Source organism: Columba livia, chromosome 2 (assembly GCF_036013475.1).
Source record: "Columba livia isolate bColLiv1 breed racing homer chromosome 2, bColLiv1.pat.W.v2, whole genome shotgun sequence".
NCBI lineage: Eukaryota > Metazoa > Chordata > Aves > Columbiformes > Columbidae > Columba > Columba livia.
The window spans coordinates 48,044,170-48,070,116 of NC_088603.1; the positions used below are offsets into that span (position 1 = coordinate 48,044,170).

At 42.5% G+C, this 25,947-nt stretch overlaps 2 protein-coding genes and 1 long non-coding RNA gene across 13 annotated transcripts in view; 1 reads left to right on the forward strand and 2 right to left on the reverse strand.

Annotated features, from left to right (window-relative positions):
* Positions 1 to 166: 166 nt before the first annotated feature.
* LOC135578488 (uncharacterized) lies at positions 167 to 1,786 on the reverse strand. Its single transcript, XR_010470173.1, has 3 exons — positions 1,644 to 1,786; positions 1,082 to 1,203; positions 167 to 479 (listed from the first exon to the last, which is right to left on the reverse strand). It is a non-coding gene; the product is annotated as an uncharacterized LOC135578488 (long non-coding RNA).
* Positions 1,787 to 2,165: 379 nt separating this feature from the next.
* Positions 2,166 to 24,196, forward strand: CTNNB1 (catenin beta 1). 2 transcript variants are annotated; one of them, XM_065051790.1, is made up of 16 exons: positions 2,166 to 2,656; positions 16,783 to 16,843; positions 17,338 to 17,565; positions 17,703 to 17,956; positions 18,044 to 18,282; positions 18,375 to 18,576; positions 18,906 to 19,050; positions 19,496 to 19,599; positions 19,685 to 20,023; positions 20,276 to 20,434; positions 21,237 to 21,356; positions 21,507 to 21,657; positions 21,748 to 21,869; positions 22,089 to 22,149; positions 22,902 to 23,122; positions 23,418 to 24,196. In XM_065051790.1, exons 2-15 carry the CDS (start codon positions 16,831 to 16,833, stop codon positions 23,108 to 23,110), a joined length of 2,346 nt encoding a protein of 781 aa, XP_064907862.1. In that variant the 5' UTR covers positions 2,166 to 2,656; positions 16,783 to 16,830; the 3' UTR covers positions 23,111 to 23,122; positions 23,418 to 24,196. The 2 variants fall into 2 exon arrangements, with proteins under 2 accessions (XP_064907862.1, XP_064907863.1); XM_065051791.1 differs by lacking the exon at positions 22,902 to 23,122 and having other exon boundaries at positions 2,383 to 2,656.
* A 1,330-nt stretch (positions 24,197 to 25,526) lies between these two features.
* The window catches only part of ULK4 (unc-51 like kinase 4), a 240,114-nt gene continuing 239,693 nt past the window's right edge, over positions 25,527 to 25,947 (reverse strand). For all 10 annotated transcript variants that reach the window (XM_065051789.1, XM_065051784.1, XM_065051781.1 and 7 more), the window contains one exon: positions 25,527 to 25,944. In XM_065051789.1, coding sequence (XP_064907861.1) covers positions 25,860 to 25,944 — 85 coding nt within the window. In that variant the 3' untranslated portion in view covers positions 25,527 to 25,859. The remainder of the gene's footprint in view (positions 25,945 to 25,947) is intronic.

Genomic DNA, 25,947 nt, shown 5'->3' on the forward strand with positions numbered 1-25,947 from the left:
GGAATTGCTTATAGTGAATTTGGCAATAATGCCCTATAGAAACAGCACTTTGAACTTATATAGTACCTTTGATCCAGGGATCTAAAAGGAGGGGTCTGTCATTATTACTATTCCTATTTTACAGAGGGCGAAACCGAGGCAGACCAGATTTTCACAAGGTTGCAGAGGAAGGCAGCTGAAAAAGGAAGGTGGACAAAGAAATTAACTCTTCCCCCCACACCCTTTTTCTTTTTTTATGCCCAAACCAATCTCCAGGAATACTTTCTCTGACTCTTATCGTAAATTGGAATCACACTTCTGGTGTCAAGAACAGCAAGGTCCTTCTGCTTGTATCTGCACCAAGTAACTCCCCTGGAAGCCGATGAGCGTTCACAGCCCGCTGGCCCTGATCCGGCAGGATTTGCTTTGCCAACTCTCGCCGACGGTTGCCCTCGTTCTTGCCCTCCCTTTGGCCAGCACTGTCAAAACAGGGAACTGCCCTAAGAGAAAAACAGCATGACCAGGAAAGCTGTATTCCTTGAGCTTCCAACTTCAGGGTTGTCCAGGTGGCATTTCATTTCCTTACAAGCGGGGACTTGAGGTTGCCCACCGCACAGGGAGGGTGGCCAGTGGACGGTCGCTACGTGCCCTGCAACGGCAGGGTAAAGTGGGGAGGAAACAAGGATTTTTTTAATCACCACTGCCTTCCCAGAGCCATTTTAGCAGTGACAGCGAACCCGCAGACTCAGAACCCCTCCTCTGCACTTGCCCCACTGGGTTGTGGCCCCGTCGCCCACACCAGGTCCACCTGCAAGGGCTGAATGCCTTTTGTGTGCAGCATATCCTACTTATTTTTATTCTCCTCTCTCACAGGGAGAAATTCCCTGTTTTAAAAGGCACAAATTCAAAACGCATGGGAAAATCAAGTATCACTGTGGAAAGAGCTCCTTTAGTCTAACACTACGTTTCACTGAATAAAGCAATGGGGGGGGGGGGGGGGGGGGAAATAATCTTTAACTTCTGAGTAGAAACCCAGAGCCCGTTTAAAACAGTATTCAGCGGGGAAACAGGTATAAAGGTGTCCCCTCCATGAACCACACACCTCCCCGCTGCAAGAACCATAGAAGCCGGAGGCTGGTGGGGACCAAGAGGCTGCACAAAGCCTTCCAGGGCAGGACCAAGATATCAACCTCGAACATCTGTTAGTGCCAGCACAAATTTATACTGGGGAAAAAAAAAAAAATAAAAATAAAAAATACTCTTTCATTAGCAATGGATCCTCTACATAAACATGTTGGTACGTACAGTCCTTGTTTCATGTAGAGAGAGTGTGTATTTTTCCCCTCCCGCCCGGTATGTTCAAGACACTTTGCCAGTGCAAGCCAGTACATGCAAAAAGTCTGTAGAACATTTTGCCGTGCAAGCCGGTGCATGCCAAGGAAGAGGCCGCCACAGACGTGCCTTCACACGGCTCCGCACGCCGCCCAAAACCTTGTGCAATTCCTGACATTTTCCTGTTTTTACCACTCAACTAAAGAAGCGAGGGGTGGGTGAGGAGGAGGTGTTGGGGGGGCGGGGGGGAAGCTCGCATCTTCCATAAAAAAAATACATAAATTGCATAACGAGGTACTTTCTTTGGTAACTGCTTCCTGACAAATATTTACCAGGGCAGTGCGGAGCGCGTTTCCGCCGACGTGAGCGGGCCCCGCCGCCGCCGCCTTCCCGGGCTCCCCCGGGCTCCCCGCCGGCCGCGCCGGGCCGGACCGAACCGAGCCCGCGGGCCTGGCCGAGGCGGCAGCCCGGGGGTTGTCCCAACCCAGCACCGCTTTCCCTCGCTTCAGCAGCCCGGGAGAATCCCGGAGCTGGCGACAAGCGTGAAGGAGGACGGAGTTTCGGTAGAGTTGGTGGCAAGTGCGTAAAAAAAAACAAAAATAAAAATAAATTCTGAAGGAACGAAACGCTAAATTAAAGAGGAGGAAGGGTCGCACTCGCCTTTGCCCCTCACCCCCGCACAAGGCGGGACCCCAGGCTAATCACCTCAGCTGCACCCCGTCCCCCGCCGCCTCTCCTCCACCCCCAGGCAGCAACTTCGCTGGGAACTCGGATCCTTCTTCCCACCTCCGGGATAAGGTGCCCCCGCCATCCTGCCCCCACCGCCGGACGCTCGTCCCGCCCGCTCGCCCCTCACACCGTCGCCCGACTCGGTCCGCCCCGCCTCCCCCCTCCGCGCTGCCGCCACGGCCTCCCCTGCTCGGACCGCTTCCCTCGCTGCTGCTCTCTGTCTCCCTCCGCCCTGGGAGCCGGGCACTATTTCTCCTCCCCCTGCCCTGTGCGCTAGGTGCCTGTGGAATGCTGCGCGCTGGGCTCGGCCGCGGCGGCAGGATACAGTCACAGCCGGCGCTCACTATAAGAACCTCCTTGTGAGCGACGCCATTTTAAGCCTCTCGCTCAGTTCGGCGGTCGGAGCAGCTGAGGCGTTCAGGGTGAGGGGACTAACGCCGCCGCTCCGCACCGTTGCTACCCGGGAGGCAGCGGCGGGAGTGCCGCCGTCAGCGAAGGGCTGAGCGAGGAGGAGAAGAGAGGACAAGGAAAGACGGACCGGATCGGGATCGCCCGGGCGGCAGCAGCAGCAGCAGCCGGAGCCCGGGGGGACCTTTCCCTCTCGCCTCCCTGCAACGTTAGTGCTACTTTCTCCCGCGGGAACTTGAGGCGAGCTCGGGCCGGGCTCCCCTCGTCCTCTCAGCGGTCCCCGGTGCTCCGGGCGGGCGGGATGGGGCGCTGCGGCCCGCCGCCGTTGGGGGGTCCAGGGTGTGCCCGGCGCCGAGGCGGGAAGGACAGGGCTGGAGGGGGCGGGGGGCGCTGCCCGGGTGGGAGTGGGGGTGGGAGAGAGGAGAGCGGGGCAGGAAAAGGGGGAGAGGGCGCTTGTTTTGGGAGGTCCGGACAGCTGCGTGGTTGCAGGAGGCGGCAGCTGCGGCTCCCGAGGTGTCTCTTGGGAAGCTCGTCCTGGGGCGAGGGGGTGGCTGCCCGGCTCCGCAGGAGAGTCTCCGGGGGTCTCTGCTCCGGGCTGTGTTTGCAGCCGAGCCCGGAGTGCTTCCCTGCTTGTTTGTTGGGGTTTTTTTTTTTCCTTCTTTTTTTTCTTTTTTAAGACGGGAGGAGGCAGCGACTCGCCGGTGGGCTGCAGACCGTGGTGATAGGAGGGGGGAAAAGAGCCGGAGAGGGGGGTTTATTTGTACCGAACGTAATTAACTAATCACAGTCACTGCGATCAGCGGGAGATAACTAATCTGGTGCCTTGTGGGTTTTCGGTCTTACTTGCGATGCATATTTGCTGCGGAGGTTTTTCTGCTTCTGGGTGTTACCGAAATGAAGCTCCCGGAGCTGGGAGCGATCAAATTAAGTTTTTAACGCCCACGTTACCAGAGTCTTGTAGCGAACGACTTAGGACTTTGGTAGCGTGGGGGTTCACATGCTGCAAGGGGAAGCGCCTGCTGCTTTGGGGGATGACTGGGGGGACGGCTGCTCCAACCTCCTAAACTAACACACTTCTGAGTGTGTGGAGCAACTCGCTGTTACTCCCAGTAGGATATAGGGTTTCTGATTTCCCGATGAACAAGGAGCTCCAGATGTAGGTGTTTTGTGTGTTTGTGGTTTTGTTTTGTTTTCCCCCTCCCTGGAAAGCTTAGTGCATCTTTCTTTTGTACATGATTAGCAGCTCCTGGAACAGTGAGGTTTCTTAAGTCTAACAACACCTGAAATTCTTCCCTAGCTAAAACTTGATGTAGAACGTTGGGCTGCTTCCATTTGATTCTCTTCCCCAAAACCTCCACTGAAGATTATCCCTCCTGGGAAGAAAGGGCAGGCTGTGAAGATACTGTGGGCAACTTGTGACTTTAGGCAGAGCAGTGTTGATCTTTGTAATCAGCTACTTCTTGATCTCTTTCTCATGGAGCAGCCATTGTTCTGACACTCTGTATATTCCAGACATCTGTGGTCCTCCCATCCCCCAAAGTATGCAAGTGGTGAATGGAAAGAGGCTGGGCTGGTATGCTGAGGTCGATGGACGGAAATCAAGGAGGGGTGTTAGTAAAACAGGATCTTTTATGTGCTGAAACTACAGTAAAGGCAAAGATGAGAAAACTACCTGAAAGAGTACTGGGGTTTTCTTGATATTAAGTTCAGACACACTAGAGAGCAACTCACTAATTATGATTTTGCGGCTGAGTGACAAAAAGATACTACTGCAAGGCTTTAAAGCAGCATAAAGGTCAAAACTTACTGGTGTTTATTGAGCCAAGTTATAATGTGAATTTCAGTAACTAACAGTCCAGGAACCTAATGTTAATCTTGCTCTTTTAATAAAAAGGTGCTGACAGCTGCAGGTATGTGGCCACTGTGTTGGTTGCCTAATGGCTGGTACTGTTGAAAAATCAGGCTACTTAGCTGTTCAGACAAGGTGTTAAGGCTCTCTGAATTCAACATTCAGTATGAAATCATATAGAGTTTCTTGCCATTCTGGAGTTGTTCTAAAGAAATGTCATATTTGCATGTCTGTTGGTTCAATTATTTTCTGTTTGACTATGAACTGATACGTGTGGGAATGTTCACGTTGGTCTGTATGGCAGATCATTTCAAAGAGGAATAAGTAAAAACATGTTGATGGAAGGGACAATGCAGTACACAATAGCTTCTAAAAGCAAGGATTTAACACAAAGTAAAGCTTTATTGGGAGTCAGTTCTTCAAATGTTGTGTTACGTTCTTAGTTAAAACAAGCTTCCTTTTTCTTGCCTAAGCAGTAAATAGGCTGGGCTTCTTGCTTGATACATTGTCTAATATGAACACTGGCATTGTGCTTTGGCAATGTGGTGTGTTTGTTACTGCCATATCAAATCTTGGTGATGAAACTTGGTTGCCTTTCATACGTATGGTTTCTTTGTGAAACTGATGTTGGTCTTTCATTACTGAACATCACCAAAACCTCAAGTTTAACTATTCAGAACAAAATACTTGATAAAGTTAAGTCAGATGTAAAGACAAGAAGTTAGTTCTAGTGGCCTTCTAAACTACTTTTGTAGTATTTTTGAGGGCAAGAATGGGGCAGGAAATACGGCTATTTTAAGCTTCAGCCTTATAAACTCGTGTGAATGTGCTCTCTGAAACTCCTGGATAAGGATGTTTCTGCAGAATATTGTCCAGTAGGCAGACTAGTGTGCAAATACAGCAGTAATCAAAATCACTTATGTTAATTCATGGTTTAAGCTGGTAGTGCAGGGGTTGTGGTGATCATGCAGTTGCTTGCAACAAAACTTGTTCTGTGACTCTGGCAGACTGCATACCGTAGCAGGAAAATCAGGACTGACCTTACTTATCTTGAACATCATACTTCACAAAGCCTGACAGAACTTTGTGAGAAACTGCAGGCAGTCAGGGCTTGCTCTTGAGTCCTCATAGCTTGTGTTTGCCAGCTCTGAGCCCCTGCCTGTGCAATAACTTGAAATGGCACCACGTTAACTTTGCAAAATTCTGCAAACTCCTTGGCAGTATTTCATGACTTTTCTTGTCTCTCTAGATAGAATTATCATCCCGATCAAATGGGTAGGGCACTATTGCTGACTTTCTAGTTAAGCATTGGAAGACTTGGTTTGGGGTGCTTTGATGTTATGCACCAACTGAATTGGTTAGACTTGCCAACATAAGTTAGCCTGACAGTGGTTTCACTTCTGGCACTTGATTCCAAGGTAAAACTTGGCTGTAGTCTGTGATCAGGCAGGCTTTAGCCCAAGACAGTAATGTCTTAATATGCTAGTGTTGTGGTGCCCTTTGTTGCCTGTCATGAGAAGAAAGGAGCCAGAAAAGATTTTTGCACCTGCAGGTAACTTCAAGTGCAAGGGAGAGAACTAATGGAAGTCTTATTCTGGCATTTCTGTCTGTATGGAACACCAAATTGATAAGATGAGGAAGTGAAAAGTATACCTGTAGCTCACCCTGCCCTCATGAATTTGTTAGCTCTAATTTGATGAAAAAGCAAATGTGTGTTACGCTTTTGTTACCTTGGGAAGTATGGGTGCAGATGTTGCTTTACTACTTTCAGTACAGAAGAACTTTTTGTTAGTGCTCCAAGTTGCTGTAGGAAACAATGTACACTGGCTGCATTAGTATCACAGAAGTTAAGTCCTTGCTCTGTTACTTAATACTAGATAACTCTGGAGCCTTGTTTAATGAATATATTAATTCCCTTGACGGTTGAAAGAGTTAATGTAGTATTTTAGGTTGCTGCTTTTAAAAAAGGTACAGTGAGCTAGCTGGATCTTACTGGAATTGACAAATGCAGAGTGTGCACTAATTTGCTGGAACTAACATTTATAGGCTGACTTACTGTGCTAAATTGACTTGTATAAATTTGAGAAGTTTGGCAACTTAGCTAGTAGTTCTGTATTGTCCTGGCAACAATTCAGGTGCCCTCCAGTGGCCACAAATCTTAACATCCTAAAGGTGCTGATAAATGCTGTTGCCTTATTGGTTTCCCGTAATTGTGTTGAAGAAGCATCTTAACAGTGTCAGACTTCATTAGCATGTTTGTTGCTTAAACAGTACTTTTGGGTGTGTTGGTATGTCTTACTGTAAATACATAGTTATTCTGACAGACAAGCAAAGGCAACCACTTTCAGATTCATAAGTATTTCATTAGTGTCAGTCCAGTGATGACTAATCACTCTAGTTTCTGTAGAGATTAATGTTTAATAGCCACATTCTGTGCTGGCTACATGGTTGCAGCCTAAGAAGAAACTAGATAATAGTTAGATACTTATTGGTTTGGAAGATTGTTAAATTGTTGCTGTATTAGAGTGGAAATGAATGTTCTAAGTTGTTCTACACAGCAGGGAAAGACACTGCTGTAGTAAAATGCCTGTCAACATTTTTGTTAGTGATGTACGGGATCATGGTAAATGACTGAAGAACCATTAAGTATCTTTTTGACACTAAAGAATCATGTTTGATCCTTAGTGAAAGTGGGGGCATGTGGACCAAATCAGTGCAAGTTTATTAGATGAGTACTGCTGACAAACTAAAGCTTAGATAAAAACCCTAGCTCATCCCTAACTGGGAGAGGCAGGAGTATGGATAATGTAGATACCTAATTGTGTCCTGCAAATAAGAGGTGGTAACTTTCTAAGCTGTGATAAAACTGCTCTTAATGTTTTGCCCAGCCCTGAAGAGATTAAAACATAGTAAATGCTGTAGGAAACCCTAACTGGAAATGGTTGCTAGTGATCAAAAGATCTCAAAATAAACCCATTACCGGACAGAAGCAACTTAGTAACTGGTTTGAGGTTGCTTGCACGAGTTGGTGGTGCTTAGTTGGTCAAAACAATTAAGATGTAAGGCTAATTGTGTTGATAATCTTGTTATGAACTGAATGCAAGTTCATAAACTTGAAACTGTCATACCAGTCCTTTAAGACAGAGCTGCAAACTGCTGTCAAAGGATTGATATGTATGTTTTGTGGAGAAGATTATTACGCATTGAGCTTGAGAAAAGTAACACCTGATTAGTAATTGAGCAGTTCCTCACATTTCATCTTAACATTTAAGATTATCAGCAGCTCCTCTCTTGGACAGTGAAGGATGTGTAGGCCAATCTTGCCTACTAATAAAGTGATGGACTTTGCTCCTGTTGCAGTACAGTTGCCAGTGAAGAGCTCTCTTAAACCATTACTTTCAAACATGACCTTATAATTGTCAGCTTGAGCACAGCTGCTGCTTGTAGCTATTGGAAACAACCAGAAATTTCTACAGCGGACAAACAAATACCCAGTGCAGAAAGCATAGATCTGTTTTGTTTGCAGATCTTCTTAGGAGCTGGTGGTATACTTGCCCATGATTTTGAACATAAAAAATTGTTGACAGACTCCTGAATGTTTCTCTAGGTAAGGGGCAAAATAATTGTGCTGTGGATCCAAATACTAACTTCTCTGAAGTGACAAGATCCAGTGCTGTGAGATTTCAGATACTACAGTACAAGTATGCTTTGAAGTAGCTAAGTGCATAGGACTATCTTTACATTGCATAGTATGCCCAGCCATGTGACTCTGGCCAGCATCAAACAAAATTCTGCAGGACATGACTGATAGCTGTAAGAAATTATAATGGTAGATAATTGCTACCAAGTACCTTTTGACATCTCTAGGTGTCCTAGGAATGTGTAATTTCCACCAAAGTTTCTCTAAAATGCCTGTCCTAAAGAGCAGAATACAGTGCATCAAAGGTAGTAGAGAACCTCTATGATATTGCCAGCTGCGTATCTGGGGAGGCTTCCAAGCAGGTCCTTAAAGTTTGAAAGTACATCTCTTAGAATGATTGTGCAGATCAGTGCCCAAGTGAACTTTATCACTTGTTTTAGTAACTTACCTGGTGTGCTTGTTCTGAGTTCTCCTGCAGGTTCTCATCATTTTATAGATTAGTTATCTCAAGTACTTGTTGGCTGACCATGGCTCTCAGGCCAATGTTAACTGTTGCTTTATTGAAACTTCTAATGGGTTGTTTTTAAAAAGGTACTTAAAGCTTAGTACCTGTGAAGACCCTGACTAATTGCACAAGCTGTTAGTGCCTTAGTGCCGTGTTAGTTGCTCAAAGGGCTGTGTTACAGGGACACTCAATGGCTGCAGCTGGAAGATAGCCCGTTTGGCAGTGGAAGCTCCATTTCTGATGCATTTTGTTACCTGAACTTTCAGTCAGTGTTTGAAGTTGCTCTCAGTGATTGATTAAAACTACCTATGTTCTGGGTGGCATTCTGTACTTCAGGGAAGCAAAGCAAAATGTAGATCTTACTATGTGTAAATTATAGTCTCAACTGTGCTTGAAATTTAATGAGTTGTCACGGTTGATCATTTAGCAAGCTGGCTAGAAAGTGTGATTCTTTCCTAGCCTGCTGTCTGTTTTGGGAAGAAGAGGAGGGTAAGCCAGAACAGTGTCCTGTAGTATCAGAACATTGTCATGCCCTGGTCCTAGTTGGAGTGAAGTGTGGGAGAATGGAGCCTTGCAGCTGTGTTGTAAAGTTCTTGTGGTCCCTTTCCCTCCCCGCTGCCCTGTGTGCCTAGGGCTGCATGGATTCAAAGATGAGCCTTGAGTTTTTCTGACCTTATAACCTGAGTCTCTCCTTCACTACACATTTTTTGAGGAATAAATCCTCTTTTAATACAGCTAGCCCAGTGTTTAAGTCAGTCAAGATTACCAGATGCCTGCACTTCAGTTCCATTAAGCAGTTTTAATCAACTTAGAGAAGGTCTAGCAAAACCAGAAATATTTGCATGCTGTTTGCTTTAGGTAATGAGCATGTGAATAGAAACTCTCTGCTCTGTGCTCTTAATTGGTCTTAGATTGCTGAGATGACTGAAAATAGGCATAATATTTTATTTTGTGATGTGGCATCAAATGAAGTCTTATGAGAAAAACTTAGAAAAGCTAGTGTTCTGCCTTTATGTTATGGAAAAGAATTTTTAGATCATTTCTAAGGTGGAAGACAAAGGCTGAAAAGCGAGAACAATTGATGTAATAGCAAACTGAGCTGCCTGAAAGAAAAAAGAAATAATGAAGTGGAAATGAAGCAGCAAAAAACAGTGTCTGAAAGCAGAGGTAACTCGTAGTAAGCATTGGCAGATCTGTGTTTGTGCTGTCAAATGTGCCTCTTCCACTTTAATTCTGTGGATTATCTGAGCTAGTTTGTTGCTTCTTTCAGCATGTATTAAGGATATTTAAAGCTTGGAAGTTGCAACCTGTTAACCTTCGAGGTCAGTAAAGCAGATACTATTCAAGTTTCTTAATTTACTAATGTTTGATAGGAGAAACAGATATTAAACTTTAAGCTCTTACTATTAAGAGATTTTGAAGAAGAATTTAAGACTGTATATTCTGGATTCAGAATCAAACTTATTGTGAACTGGTTAGCTAAGTCTAAAATAGAATGTAATACTGTGTGCAAGGCATCTTCTACCTTTCTGCAGGCATTGGTAGTATGCAAGTATTCTAGCTTGGACAAATTTGAGGTGGATGGATTATACAGGATCCCAAGTTGGTCACTGAAGTATTCTTGCTTAGTGGTTGGAAGGAATTATGTTAGGGCAAGTGTTGCTTGAGGAAGTGACTGGAGCAGTTTTGTCATGAGTTAAAGCTTATGAATGAGTTTGTGCTGTTGCAGTCTAGGATCTGTAAGCTGGGTTTCAGTGTGGGCACGTGCTGTGGCATGTAAGTTAAGATCATTGATAGCTCTTAGTTTTCAGTAGAACTAGTGAAATAGTTGAGGTTGCTGCATCTTGGCACAACACTTAAATATAGTAATGCTGCTCTGTCTATTGCCATGCCATTTCCTCTGAGGTGGTAGTGAAGGCTACAGATGAGTGTTTCTATCATCTAACCTGAAAGAAGATAGAAATGTTTTAGTCCTGTGAAAACTTTTTTTTCATTTTAGTATTGTCTGTATGGCTTGAGTTATTTACTTCTGATGTTACGTACTGTATAAATTACTTCCATTTACCTAGGATATCTTCAGGTGGCCTATGACAAGATATTTTTACCCAGTGTTAAATATCAGCCTACTGAAAGCAGAAGTATTCTAGCAGAAGGAAGCCTGACAATATGAAAAATGTGCAATTTTGTATTCTGCTTCCTGGTATAGGTAATAAGATAAAACTTAACTTCACTGTCTCCCAAATTATCCAGTATTGCTTTGTTAAATGTGATATTTTACAGCCATAAACCATTTTTTTTTGAGAGAGGCAGTTTTCAATGAGTTTTGTAGTAGTTTTTGTCCATCCAGATCCTTAAACTGCTGGTGTGAGGAGGGATTTTAAAAATTGAGTTTCTTAATCCAGAAGTCACTACTATTGAGTGACTAATTTGACAATAATCAAGGTCCTCTAATGCTTGCATGTAACTTCAAAATAATCTCTATTTACTGCATATGGCTGTTCCTTTCAGATTTGACAAAGTGACTGAGGGCTGCAAATGCTGCTGCTTTAGAGACAATATGAGAATGCTGTTCAGTACTGGCTTTGTGGATATGGAATATATTTAAGTAAAAATGTATTTAATCCTCTGTGTTACCTTTATATAAGAAATTAAAGTTTTTTTAAAATGCAAGTCTTCAGAGTGAAACTCAAGTGTGTTATCTGTTTCTACTTTGAAATAAAGTATCTTCTGTTCTTTGCATAGAAAACATTGTAACCCCCTACTGTAATTCCTACAGCAAGCTTCTAAAATCCCTTACAATGCACAACACTGAAACTCTACTTTCAGGACTTCTTACCAATCTTACAGAAGCATCTGATACATGAAGGGCCTCCAAAATGATCTACAGAGCATACTTTACCCCAGAGCTCAATACAAGCCAGATAAAAATCCTCAAAGTTAAGTTTTGTTTAGAATATCTGGGAGCATATGGGAGAAGAGGACTTTATCCCCATTTGGATAAGGAATAATTAGAAGTTTAAAACAGATTTCTGGTGGTAAAAATTCTTAAACTTTTTTAATGATCCAAGATACAAAATGAGATCTAAATTGAGATCTACATGGCAAATGACAATCCTTTTAAGTTCCCGGGTTATCTTGCTGCTTCATCTAGAAGTAGAATCCTATAAGTTAGAAACTGAATGCAAATAGTCCAGGTCATTACTTCCCGCAAGTGCCATCCTTGTTTTCATCTGTGGATAACCAGTTTATAAATCAGTTCTTATAGGTCACCTGTAGCTTCTCCTTCCTTACCTCCCCTTTAAGTGGTATCTGTCATCTTTTCTTCAGCTAGACTAAGACTTTTGGCTTTTCTTAAAAAAAAACCCACAAACAAACACAAAACCAAACAAACACTGAAAAGCTAGTATACAGGTATAACCTGATTATAGGCTTCCCTCTTTGAAGGAAGAAAAATAAATCAGATTTTTAGGCTTCCTGTTAGTCAGTTTAGTGCTGTTCCTAATGAATATTGAAGTGACTATCTCAGTTGGATCATGTTTTCTATGAACTAGAAAACTAAAAGCAGTAGAAGTAGGCTTACCTGTTTCAGGAGTGTTTATAGCTGTGGGGTAGGTTAGACCAAAAGTTGCTTAAAGAGACAGGTCAGCCACTCATTTCTGAAAGAGTGTATATACCATGAAAGCTTTTTGATGTTTCCACTATCAGCACTGTCTTACTTGGATGACTCCCCCCACTTCCTTTTCTAGAGAATGGAGTAATAACTTCCAGGATAAGATTAAAGTTTTGGGTTTGTTAGAAACCTTAATTGAATGTATTTCCCACATCCTCTAGTTGAAAACCAAGGTTAATTAGGAAGCTTCTGCTAGATTACATTCTTATATTTCTGTTCTTGAGTCATAGGAATGAGTGCTGTTCTTATCTGGTGTTACTAGTTGGGGAACTGATGTTGCCTGTATATTTTGGCTACTGACTCTTTCTAAAACACATACACAGGCAATGTCATTGGTAGGCAGCTGCCTGACAACATCATGGAATACCAGGTTGGAAGGGGCCTCTAGACCAGTTATAAAATAAGACTCAAAGAATGCTTTCACTAACACCTCGGTAATGGTTACAATGACTTCAGGGCATTTAGAGAAACTATTTACCAGTACAAATACTTGTGTGTAGATGATCCATGTTTTTAGCTGCTATAAGTGTCATAATGTAAGAAAATGTGTCATTCAGCACTGATGGTTAATTTAAAGATGCAGTTGCTTGGCCTATCAAGATGAGACAGATATATGAGAACATGGTCAGTAGACATGATGCATCAGTAGATTTCTCATACGAAGTTTAGTAACATGCTGCTCTCAAGCAAAAGATTTCTGGAAGAATTGCAAGCTTTGAGTTTGACTTGCTTTACAAAGGGGTGGGATCAGTTGGATATCAGATCAGTTGGGTATAATCTGAGTCCAATTTTAAAGAAGAGATTCTATAAACACTAAGAAGAAATAATATAGACACATTTTTATTTAATACAGGCTGCAAATATGAGCTGTTTTGTAGGCTAACAAACTGGTTTGGCTGACAATGAAAATAGATTTATCTTACATAAACTGCAGCAGAGGTGCAATGTACTGTAGTCTTGATATATCAGACAGGTAAATGTCATGTTGATATTCACCCCCCTAGACAGGGTATTCTCATAGTTGTTCTTCTGTGTAAGAAAGAATAGTAGTAAACAATTCACTGTGTTCTGTGTCCTAATGGAGTTTAACAGCTTTAGGAAGAATATTACTTAGGTTTTCCTGAAGCTGTTCAGAATTATTTTTCAGATTTGAGAAATGCTGTGGTCTTGTTGGCTTCCTCAGCATGTGCCTAACTTCTCAAAAATCAGGAGTTAATACCAAGTCTTATTCATCATCAGAACACTCTTTCATTCCTTTGAAAACCAAGATATTTGAATTGTCTTCTTTTTAGCTCATAAGCCTGCTGAGCCTGCAGAGCTATTTTTCTCAGGTTTTTTTTAGAATTAAAATGCAAGGTTGGGACTCATGGTACAGAATACAGTCTAGTACAATGTTTTGCATAGCTCTTTGTATGAGGAGTTTAACATATATATATTAAAAAAATCAATCTCCATATAAACCCAAAGCTGACAATGCTTGCTGAACAAGTGGAGGCTTTTAGGAAGTTAACAGTTTCATAACTCCTGGCAATACATCCATATGAAGTTCTGTATAACATGACATTTTTCAAAATTCAGACTTGACTTCCAAGTACCAGGTAGTCTTTAAAAACTAAAGTTTATTTGTAAAGTGTACTGAGTCCTGTTTCTTCCTGATGGTTAATATCTGTATTACTGACCTTGATAATGTAATGTCACTAGTCATGTGTTCTCCAGTAAATGCGAATAACTTGATTTAAAGGAGCTCTATGCTTTGTGGTTAAAGACTACAAGCTTAATTATCCTAGCAGGGTGTGGTGTGATTTTTTTTTTCTTTCATTTCCACTTTCCCACTACTTCACCCCCACCCTGCATGTATTGATCCAGTTTTTGTCAGGAAAATGAACAGCACAAACATTTGTACCTAGTCTGGGTTTGTTGCTTGCTTTGTAAGTACAGTGGTTAACCTTGTTAGTGACAGACGATAAGGCAAAGTCAGCTGCTTCTCTGGACTCAGTGTACCCCACTGTAAAATAAGAGGAGGATGGGAAGGAAAATATGGGATAATATTCATTTGCAGAAACCCTAAAAACAATGTACCTCTTTTCTCTGGCTGCTTTTAGTCTGGAGTTATTTTGAACTCTTTATTTAGATGGGAAATTGGTTTTAATCCTAAAAAATTATAGCTGGAATTGCTGGGGGGTTACAGGTGTATAAAATGCAGATTAGGATGTTAAACTTTCAGGTGAAGCTAGCAGGCTGATCTGCTGTCAGCATTTCAGAGACTGAATATCTGACTGAGAATGCAGTTCTGAACACTTAATTCAGTATTCTTCATTGCTATTTTGCAGGTGTTCTTCAGCTTCATTTTGGAAGTGTTACAGTTCAGTGGCTATGGTGGTCTTTTTGGATTGTACCTAATGGTTCAGATATTCTTCTGATCTCTTCAGGCTGCTGAAATTGAGGCAACCATTTCAGAGCGCAGTTGCTGTGAGCCAGCTGCTTTCATTTGTGCAGAATTCAACAGTGGAAGGAAATAATAAATGTTGTTCTTAAGCTCCACATTGAGTCTGAGGTGGTAGTAAATATCTCAAAGCATAGCCATTGCTATTGACTGGTTCATCTCCCAGTATCTTCAAAACCAGTTTGGTGGTCAGTTTCATTAGCAGCCTCCTGATAGGAGGAGACAGGAAAGATTACAATAAAAATAGATCTTGTTTTGTGCTAAGCATACTGTGAATTGTGTATAGCAGTAAGATCTTGCCCAGTTTTCTATTGGAAATGTCACATCTGACTTACAATGAGGACTAGGGAGAGCAAAGGTACAAATTTTACTTTTAGTGGTATTTAATTTCTTTTTGTTTGGAAGGTGTTAGTGGGGCTGATGAAGTAATGTATAAGACCTACTGGGAGCTATGAAGCTTTTGTATAGGTACTTCCTCCAATTTAGCTACTCAGGAGAATTTTTGTGTTATTAGTAAACTGACAGCATGAGTTAGTTTTTCCTTCCCTTTACAACTGCTACTCCCAAACTCCTGTGTTGAACACTTGGAAGAATCCAGTGTTTGAGGGACTGCAAATAATAGTTGTATCGTCAGTGCAACCTCCATGCAGGTTGTGAGGAGTAGGCTGAGTTGGTCAGTCTCTTCCAGGTTGTGAAGCAGTACTGGTCTAGGGACCTAAGCATTTCCAACTGCATAACAGGGTACTTAATGTTATGTCTTGAATCAGCTCGATGCTGCTTATCTGCTGCAGATGCAGATCTTCTGTCTGTTTTAAAAGGGCCAGGAAAGGGTTGCTGCCAAAAGTTGTGGGAGTGCAGAGTCAGGAGAAACAGCACTGGCATTTCTACAGCAAAGCAAGGAGTTTGCTCAGGAGCTGCTGGAGTATCCTGCAGCTGGCTCAGAGACGGTGAAATATAAGCTTGCCTTGGAGTTGCCTAACCTATTCAGTGAGACTGTTAAAACTGCAGGCCTGTCTTCTGTTTAAGTATGATGTTCTAAAAGCTACTTCTGAAGGAAACTCTTAAACTGAGAAATCTGCCTATACACAAACAGCGTCGAGTGGACTTTGTTCTCCTGAAACAGTACTGCAAACCTGTCCTTTAAAGAGATGAGTGGCTTGCCTTTACTTCATTGTCTAGGCATGTTTTGATCAGCACAGCTCTAACACCTAGGGGCACACAGAGAGCTGATTGCTGGAAGAGATGGTTTTGCTCACTGCACTAGTTACCACTACAAATGTTTCTGCTTGGCTGGCTCCCAGAATGGGCTGTCACCAGCTCTGTGTCTGTGCTGAAAACAGTGTTGGACTGTGGGGGGAAGGGAGCAAATGAAATAAAAGCATGACAGCTTTGAGTGACCTGCTGTGAAGCTGTAGCCTTGAGTCCCTGGGTTAGTGAAGAGATGACTACAGATTTATGGTACAAATACTTGAGTACTGAAGATTTGGATACGGCATTTGATCATATTTTAGCCTCCCATCCTCAATTACCTTGGCTTTCTCTAAGAAGAAAAAAAAAGTGCATTTGGTGACTGAATGTGTGCAACTAAAGGGGAACATTTGTTTATAAGGCTGTTTTAATTTTCAGCTTAATTTCAAGGAAGAGTTTTTTATGTAACAAGAAACTTTTCTTCTTGTGGTACAGGAAACTAGTGAAGGAGAAGTTTCAATTGTAACTCCTTAGGTAGTCTTCATACCACTGAAATTATAGCAGCTTGCCTCAAATGGTCAGTTCAGCTTTCCCTGTGAAAATCTATGTTGTAGCCCTGAATCAAAGAGTTTGGCTTATCTTAAGAACAGTTGTCTTTGAGGGATATGAGGAAGTTTGACAGGTAGCCCTTGTCTTTGTGGTATGTCCAAGCCATGGAATTTAATGTCCAGACTTCATCTTATGCAAGGATAGAGAAGTTAAAAATGGCTCTATCATGGTCAGTGTTCAATTCTTTTTCTCTTGCAGCCTTGAGAGAATATGTCTTACATATAGTCTGCCAGAAAGTGTGGATGATACATCTCATTCTTTGCCTTTCTGCCCATGGGGGTTTGCTAATTAGTATTTAAATATACTCACTGTAGCAATGAAATGGCAAGATGTGTAAAGTCTTAGTTTGTACTTCTAGTGATCTAATATGAAATACTGTATTACTAGCTCTGATTAGTGTTTAATAAGTTCTAACCTTGGTCTTTTTTAGGAGCTCTGAAAGGTAGTGGGAAAGAGTTCTGAGAGCACAACAAGGAACATGGCAACCCAAGGTATATAATGAATCACAATTTCTGTTATTAATTAGACTCTAGCAGATCTAGTAAGGAGCAGTTAAATTGGCTCTTTACTCCCCTTTTTTAACTTCTTAAAGTCACATGGATGGAATAATGTCTGCTCTAGTACAGTAATTATACCTTACCACTGGAACCCAAACTTGCAAACAAGTTTGTCATAGCATTTTGGGTCTCCTAAGTACAGTCAAGTACCTAATAATAGCATGTGGAAAAGGGAACCTTTGAGCAGTAGCAGACTAAGACAATCACAATAGCAGTGATTGCTCTGCCTGTTAGTCAGGTTTATAGATGTCTGCATTATTTTAACATAAAGCCTCAGTTTAAAGCTGCTGTCTCACAGTGCTACCTCTGCTGGGTTGAGGTAGTTGTTTTATAGACTTTTCAGTTAAAATCTGTGTCATCTCCTGAAGGATTAATACATGCTGGAGTAATTGAACTAAACTTAATTGTTCAACGATGATTTCTTACAGCTGACTTGATGGAGTTGGATATGGCAATGGAGCCAGACAGAAAAGCAGCAGTCAGTCACTGGCAGCAACAATCATATCTGGACTCTGGTATCCATTCTGGTGCCACAACAACTGCTCCCTCCTTGAGTGGCAAGGGAAATCCTGAAGAGGAAGATGTGGACACAACACAAGTTCTCTACGAGTGGGAGCAGGGATTCTCTCAGTCCTTTACCCAGGAGCAAGTTGCTGGTAAGGCCTTTTCTGTTACACTGGTTTGCTTAGACATGCAGCTTAACAATACAGAAAGCTAAATACTGAATTATTACCCATCTAGAAGAAGTGCTTTGTATTGCTAGTTTGAGGTAACGACTTACCTTGTTTTTCAGATATTGATGGCCAGTATGCAATGACTAGAGCTCAGAGGGTGCGTGCAGCTATGTTCCCTGAAACGCTGGATGAAGGAATGCAAATCCCATCCACACAGTTTGATGCTGCTCATCCAACTAATGTGCAACGCTTGGCTGAGCCATCCCAGATGTTAAAACATGCTGTTGTTAATTTGATAAACTACCAAGATGATGCTGAGCTTGCAACTCGTGCAATCCCAGAACTGACCAAACTGTTGAATGATGAGGACCAGGTAAGCATTTTCTTTGCCTCAGTGTAGCATTTGTGGGGCTTTTTCAATGACCTTAAAACTAAAAGCTTTCTTCAAATATTTCTGTAGGTGGTGGTGAACAAGGCTGCAGTTATGGTTCATCAGTTATCCAAAAAGGAAGCATCTCGTCACGCTATTATGAGATCTCCTCAAATGGTATCTGCTATTGTACGTACCATGCAAAACACAAATGACGTGGAAACAGCCCGTTGTACTGCAGGTACACTACACAATCTCTCACATCACCGTGAAGGCTTGCTGGCAATCTTCAAATCGGGAGGCATTCCTGCTTTGGTGAAAATGCTGGGGTATGTGGACTACTAAGACTGTACTTGTGTTTGTTAGTTGATACTGGTAGGTGCAGGTACTTATGAGTTTGGTTTTTTCCCCCCTTCTGTAGGTCTCCGGTGGACTCTGTGCTGTTCTACGCCATTACAACTCTTCACAATCTCCTTTTACATCAGGAAGGAGCCAAAATGGCTGTCCGTCTAGCTGGTGGGCTGCAGAAAATGGTTGCCTTGCTCAACAAGACAAATGTCAAATTCTTGGCCATCACAACGGACTGCCTTCAGATTTTAGCGTATGGCAATCAAGAAAGTAAGGTAAGTGCCTCTGCTGTGGAAGCACTTAAAATGAGCAAGCTTGCTCTGAATGACCTAACAGTTTCTGGGCACTGACCTCCATATTCTGGGTCTTCAGCCATGTTGGGCTTCTGCCAGTCAGTCCTGACCTTGCAAGGGGTGAGGGATGCAGGAATTATTTTGAGGAGATACAGTCATCCTTATAGTGAAACTGCAAAATTTAGACAATACCAGCAGATGTGAACAGTTTTTGAGAGATATCAGGCTATGATGGGTATAAGCCAGCAACACTTACTTCCTACTGACATGCACAGTAAGTGACAGATGGTGTTATTTTTGCTGTCTTTCAGCTGATTATTCTGGCGAGTGGTGGACCCCAGGCTCTAGTAAACATAATGAGGACCTATACCTATGAGAAACTATTGTGGACCACAAGTAGGGTGCTGAAGGTATTGTCAGTCTGCTCCAGCAACAAACCTGCTATTGTTGAGGCTGGTAAGTACTTTATACCCATGATAACTTAAAAAGCTATAGTAATACTTCAGAATCAGTACATTCTGCACAAGAACAGAAACTACCAGCATCAAAAATTGAACTTGGACTGGTCCTTTAGTCCATACGTAGTTTTGAAGGCCTTCAGTATACAGAAATATAAAAGGTAGTCTGTTTTAAGTCTGTGTTGTTAGCAGGATGGCTTAGTGGCTGAGCATTGTCAAAATGGTCCCCTTGGAATATGCATATATTTAAAAGGCCCAGTGTCACAAAGAATCTTGGATTTTTTTTTTCCTATGTGATGAAAGGTTAGGGCCTAGCCATATTTACAGTGCTAATGCCAAGAAAGATCCAGAAGCTTGAGATATGCACTCAGTCTTCAAGAAGGACCTGACTGTTCACAAGAGGAGCATCTGAGTAATGATGTCAAATCTTTACCATCTTCTAGGTGGGATGCAAGCTTTGGGACTCCACCTCACAGATCCAAGCCAGCGTCTTGTCCAGAACTGTCTCTGGACTCTGAGAAATCTGTCAGATGCTGCAACAAAGCAGGTAAATTATTCTTTTAAGGGATCAGGATCAAAAGCCAACATAATATAAGAGGGGAGAGACTAAATTTTTTTTCCCTCTTTTGCAGGAGGGTATGGAAGGCCTTCTAGGAACTCTTGTTCAGCTTTTAGGATCAGATGATATTAACGTTGTGACTTGTGCTGCTGGTATCCTCTCTAACCTTACCTGCAACAATTACAAGAACAAGATGATGGTGTGCCAGGTTGGTGGCATTGAGGCTCTTGTGCGCACAGTTCTTCGGGCTGGAGACAGGGAAGACATCACAGAACCTGCTATTTGTGCGCTCCGTCACCTCACCAGCAGACATCAAGAAGCAGAGATGGCTCAAAATGCTGTACGTCTCCATTATGGACTCCCAGTGGTGGTTAAACTGTTGCACCCACCATCACACTGGCCTTTGATCAAGGTAAATAATGCTTAACAGCTTTCAGTGCTGAAAACTGCTGGGGTTTTTTAATGTAATTTTAACTGTGAAAAATAATTTGTTACCAAGGCGTTCAGGAATGTAATTTGTCTGATGGGAAGTTGCCTCAGTTGTGCAGCTTGGTGTTGTCTCTTAGACACTGAAGCATTTGGATCAACTGATTAAAAAAAGAAATGGCTAACAGCAAGCACACACCTCATGCTCTTTTATTTCCCACCCCTTTCCTAACTGCAGGCCACTGTTGGTTTGATCCGCAATCTGGCGCTCTGTCCTGCCAACCACGCCCCGCTGCGTGAACAAGGTGCTATTCCAAGGCTAGTTCAGTTGCTGGTTAGAGCACATCAAGATACCCAGCGACGTACTTCAATGGGTGGAACACAACAGCAATTTGTGGTAAGTGGCCACAATTAATGGAACTAATGTGTTAAAGTTGTCTGTCAAAATTCTCAGATGTCTTAGCTGCCTCTGCCTTGTATTGTTTGGTCTAAATCGCTGTTAATTTACCATTTGATATAACTCATGTTATTCTTTTGGCAGACCTGAAGTTTTTCTTAAGAACCAAGGTTTTGTTGTTCTTCATTTATTAGTATTACTGAGAACCTCTCAACTATTTAATTCTACATGCTATAGATAACAAATGCTGCCTTTGTCTAGTTTGTTAAGGGACGTAGCACCTGGAAACCCATCCTTGTTGGAACTATGGGTTTAAGAATGCTATCACAGCTTATTGTGTATTTTTGAGGATGGTTAGAGCTGTAAGAGTACTGAGAAGTTGTATAGGCTCCATACTTTTTACTGATTCAGGTACCAGGTCAATGTGGCAAGATCAGTCTCAGTTCTCCTCCCTCTCCCCACTATTAAACACTTTAACAAAGGGGAAATTGCCTTAGCATAGGCAAAAGGAAGCAGCACCTACCAGTACAGCAGTGTAGTTAACACTTGCAGAGGCAGGAGGGGGACTCTTGAGTGTGCATCAGTGGTTACTGGTAAACTGTCAAGCTAATTCAGCTTGCGGGGTGGGGGGCGGGGGCAGGAAGAAACAAACAGTGTTATCAGACATGAAGTTTATAGTGTATTGAAATAAAAATGAGAATGCTGGGAGGATTTCCACTGGGATGCTTCACGTAGGGGATTTATTTGGATAAACTGCTGATTCCCAGCAACTTCAAAAAATGTCTTTTCTTTCCCTAACTAGGAGGGTGTGCGCATGGAAGAAATTGTTGAGGGCTGCACTGGAGCCCTGCATATTCTTGCACGTGACGTTCATAATCGAATTGTAATCAGGGGTCTAAATACCATTCCACTATTTGTGCAGGTAAGAGCTCAAGACAGTGCTGTAGTACTTATTTGGAAAACTAGTAAAATGGCTCTTGTGCTTCCTTGGTATAGAACTGTTAAGTCAGATTGTGCTGAAGAGCTTGTTTCAAGTGGAAGAGCTGAAGAAACTCTTGTGATTTGGTTGCAGTTGTTGTACTCGCCCATTGAGAACATCCAGAGAGTAGCTGCAGGTGTACTTTGTGAACTGGCTCAAGACAAGGAAGCAGCTGAAGCAATTGAAGCTGAAGGTGCAACTGCCCCTTTAACAGAGCTGCTTCATTCTAGGAATGAGGGTGTTGGTAAGTGAACTAAAAAGATGGGTTTCATACCTCTGTTAGAGAAGTTGCTGGAAGACTCAACCTGTACTAAAATCACTCTTCTTTTGATAGCAACATACGCAGCTGCAGTGCTTTTCAGAATGTCTGAGGACAAACCACAAGACTATAAGAAGCGACTTTCAGTTGAATTGACAAGCTCTCTGTTCAGGACGGAGCCAATGGCTTGGAACGAGGTGAGTTGTGTCTTTTGTATTAATGATGCTTTGGGGAGATCTTGCTTCCAAGTCCTCCCTCCTTCTGGTAGTGAAGTGTAGGTGCTTCTGTGCTCACTGCAGAAGAGTTGCTAAAAAGGCATCTGGGGCAACCTTCAATGCTTTTTGAACTCATAATTACTAGTGCTGGCCTAAGGACCTGACATTAAAACTGTTTTGAAACTTTTTGTGTACATCTAGACAGCAGATCTTGGACTTGATATTGGTGCCCAGGGAGAACCTCTTGGATACCGCCCAGATGGTGAGTCTCTTCTGTTCCACTTGACTAAACTTAAGTTGGATGAAGTCAAGTCATAGATTTTAAAGGAGAACTGCAAGTGAGTGAAGAGTGAATTACTCTTCAGCAAGGTATTGCAAACTGACAGGCAGATGCGGAACTGCCAGTTCAAATAACCAGTTTCTGCACCACCTCTGGCGGCACTGAAATGGGAGTGTATGAACATGCAAAACTGGTGTCTCTTGTCTGAGTCTTGTGGGAGAGTCTCCCGCTGAGCTGTTGTTTCCAGAAATCTTTACGTTCTTTACAAATGGACTTGACAATTCCAATAGTACAGTTTTTCTTAAAAACAAAAAAGCTGGTATTGAATGCATTAGTCTGTGTCTATAGACTTGAATTGCAAGCCTTTCCCTGAGGATTCTAAGCTATTTTTGAATAGCCTTTCAGAAGCAAGTCTACAGTCTTGGGGCCTGGTTTTGCTGCAGTATTGTTGAATTTTAGTACTGTTGATTGTGCAGACTAATGGCTTGGCTGGAATCTGCTCGTGCTTCTGACTGCAGTGTGCTTTGTCTGCAGAATCGTACTGGAAGGCCGTTTCAAACAACGGAATAGCTATTAAGAGCAGGCAACAGATTGTTTTGAACTTGGCTGGACTAGAAAAAAAAAATCAGATGGCTACAAAGATCTTCTCACACACTGATACTTGCAGCTTCTGATGCATCTAACATCTTTTAACATTATGCTTTTTTTCCCTCTGCCACCTTTAACTTTCTTAGATCCTAGCTACCGTTCTTTCCACTCTGGCGGATACGGTCAGGATGCCTTGGGTATGGACCCTATGATGGAACATGAAATGGGTGGCCACCACCCTGGTGCTGACTACCCAGTTGATGGTCTGCCAGATCTTGGCCATGCCCAGGACCTTATGGATGGGCTGCCTCCAGGTGACAGTAATCAGTTGGCCTGGTTCGATACTGACCTGTAAATCATCCTTTAGGTAAGAAGCTCCAACCTTGAATTTAAAAACAAAACAAAAAGAGAAAAAACAGATGGACTGGACTGAGGACTTGGTTGGCAGGGAGGGGATTGGCTGCATTGGGTCCCAGTGTGCCAGAACAGTGAATACACGCTCTGGAGACACGCGAGCAGTTCACTCCAAACTGACTTCTGCTGTGAAGTGTGGAAGTAATTAACTGTAATGTCTTGTGCACCAGCTTCATGCAGTCTTAGTGTGTTTATAACAATCTCTTACTCAGGAACACTGACAGCTGTTTTCTTTTTTCTCTTTGCAGCTGTATCATCTGAATGAACTTGCATTGATTGGCCTGTAGAGTTGCTGAGAGGGCTCGAGGGGTGGGCTAGTATCTCAGAAAGTGCCTGACACACTAACCAAGCTGAGTTTCCTATGGGAACAATTGAAGTAAACTTTTTGTTCTGGTCCTTTTTGGTCGAGGAGTAATAATACAAATGGATTTTGGGAGTGATTCAAGAAATGAAGAATGCACAAGGATGAATTGCAAGATGGAATTTATCAAACCCTAGCCTTGCTTGTTAAAAATTTATTATTTTTTTTAAATCTCTGTAATGGTACTGACCTTGCTTGCTTTCAAAGTAGCCTTTCTTTTTGCAGTAATTGTTGTTAGTTTTTTTTTTTCCAAGTCTCTTGTAGTATTAAGTTATAGTGAATATGCTACAGCAGTTTCTAATTTTTAAGGATTGAGTAAAGGTGTAGAACACTAATTCATAATCACTCTAACTGTATTCTGAATAAAGTGTAACATTGTGTAGCCTTTTTGTATAAAAAAACTAGACAAATAGAAATGGTCCAATTAGTTTCCTTTTTAATATGCTTAAAATAAGCAGGTGGATCTATTTCATGTTTTTGATCAAAAACTTTATCTGGGATATGTCTGGGTAGGGGCCAGTAAGAACTGTTTATTTGGAACCTTGTATTGGACAGTTTACCAGTTGCCTTTTATCCCAAAGTTATTGTAGCCTGCTGTGATACAGATGCTTCATGAGAAAAATGCAGTTATAAAATGGTTCAAAATTAAAGTAAACTTTTAATTCACTCTGTGTCAAGTTATTTCAGATTATAAATATATTTGTGTGTTAACAAGTTGTCTCAAAATTGTCCTGGAATTGTAGAAGAACCATTTACCTTTTCATCCCACTAAGGAACAGTTACCCTATAGAGCCAGAGGTTTTCCTGCATGGCCCTCTGAGACAGTGTTCTTCCCCTTTACCTGCTGCCACCTTCATGGCAGGTCCCTCAGCTTCTGGGCTTCAAAGAGCTGGAACAGCGTATTCCTTGAAGTGAGGATCCTTTGCTTACAAACTGTCAGCTTGCTTGGCAGTGTAAATACATTTTCAGATGTCCTTAGCCTTTAGTTACTGTGTGAGATAGAACCTGTGTGTAACTGACTTGTGGAGTTGGAAGCAAAGTGGTTCTTCACTGACTGTGCACATCTGTGCAGCTGTCACCAGCCTCAGCTGAGAGCAAGTGCTCCCAGGCAGGTCTACTGCAGTGCAGCAGTTTGCAGACAGAAGATAGGGGTGGTCTTAGCTGAAAAGTATCATGGTTCATGGTAGGATCCCAAGATGCTGAGAGCTGAATGAAAGTACTAAACAGATTTCCCTCAGTTCTGTGCACTATGATGGCAGAGGGACAAGTCTCACCCAGCTTCGTCCCTTCCCTTTCTGCCACACTCGTGCTAGAAGACCATTACTATAAAACACTTTACAAAACAACAGCCACCACTTGGCTTTTCCCTGCTTCTAGTAACACTAGCTGTGAAGCTATGAAAACCAGTAATATTTAAAGTAAGGCAAGAAAATAAATCACATGTACAAAGCAAAAATCAGTTTGTTTACCTAGGGCTGTTTCTTGCCTCCACATACCCTGGAGCACATGGCTGTGCAAGAGCTGGCTTGTAGCAGCACATCTCAGTAAGGCACCTGGGTTTGGGAGGTGCAGCAGGAACATGCAGTTGCTGCTTTAGAAGACTCACATAAGTGTCACAGTACCAGCCTTAGCCATGCTCTGCTCACTCACATGGGGAGAAGAATTGAATTCCTTACACACTGTGCCATCTGTGAGCTCTAAAGGACACTTCCTAGAGTATCAGTGTTTACTGGGGATAAATGACAACCTGACAGGCTCATCATCTCACCTGTTTTCATGGCAGCTGAGAATGACACTCCACCAATGCAGCTTAAGGTGCCGTGTGAGGCAACACCCCCCCCCATGCTACTGGGTAAACACCTGATAAAAATCATATCATGCATGCCATGCATAGGCATGAGGTAACCCCTTAAGATGAACAGCCAAGGTACTTACCTGGTCAAGCAGATGAACAAACACATCTAAGAGCAGCATAAACAGTGAAACACTTCATGTCTATAATGTGAAATAACTATACCATTTATTTAATTTACACTTTTCAAACTCTGGCTGTCAAATACTTGAGCTACATCAGGTAATGCCAGAAAAGTAACACAGTAACCAAGAATTCGTTCTTAAAGGTGTTTAAAAACCAAACAAACCAGCCCCCAAAACCAGCTTCTCTCCCTCCCTGAAGCCTCCCAAAGTCACACATAGACACATACACAGTGTGGCTCAGCTTGCTAAATTAGTTACACCTACTCTGCTCTTTTGAAGATGTTCCTACAGGACTGAGGTGCTGAGCAGCAAACACAACTTTGCTCATTTCAGCAGGCCAGTTAAACCCAGTTCACTTGGTAGTCTTGATATTTTCATGTCCCACTGTTCTCAGAATTTCAAGTGCCAAGGAAGCAACAGCAACATCTGCGTGAGAGCTG

What these genes read in the sequence shown, in the direction of transcription:
- CTNNB1 (XM_065051790.1), top strand. An exon ending in AGCCAATGGCTTGGAACGAG is followed by an intron (nt 21,870 to 22,088) that starts GTGAGTTGTGTC and finishes GTGTACATCTAG; the next exon opens with ACAGCAGATCTTGGACTTGA. An exon ending in TCTTGGATACCGCCCAGATG is followed by an intron (nt 22,150 to 22,901) that starts GTGAGTCTCTTC and finishes TAACTTTCTTAG; the next exon opens with ATCCTAGCTACCGTTCTTTC.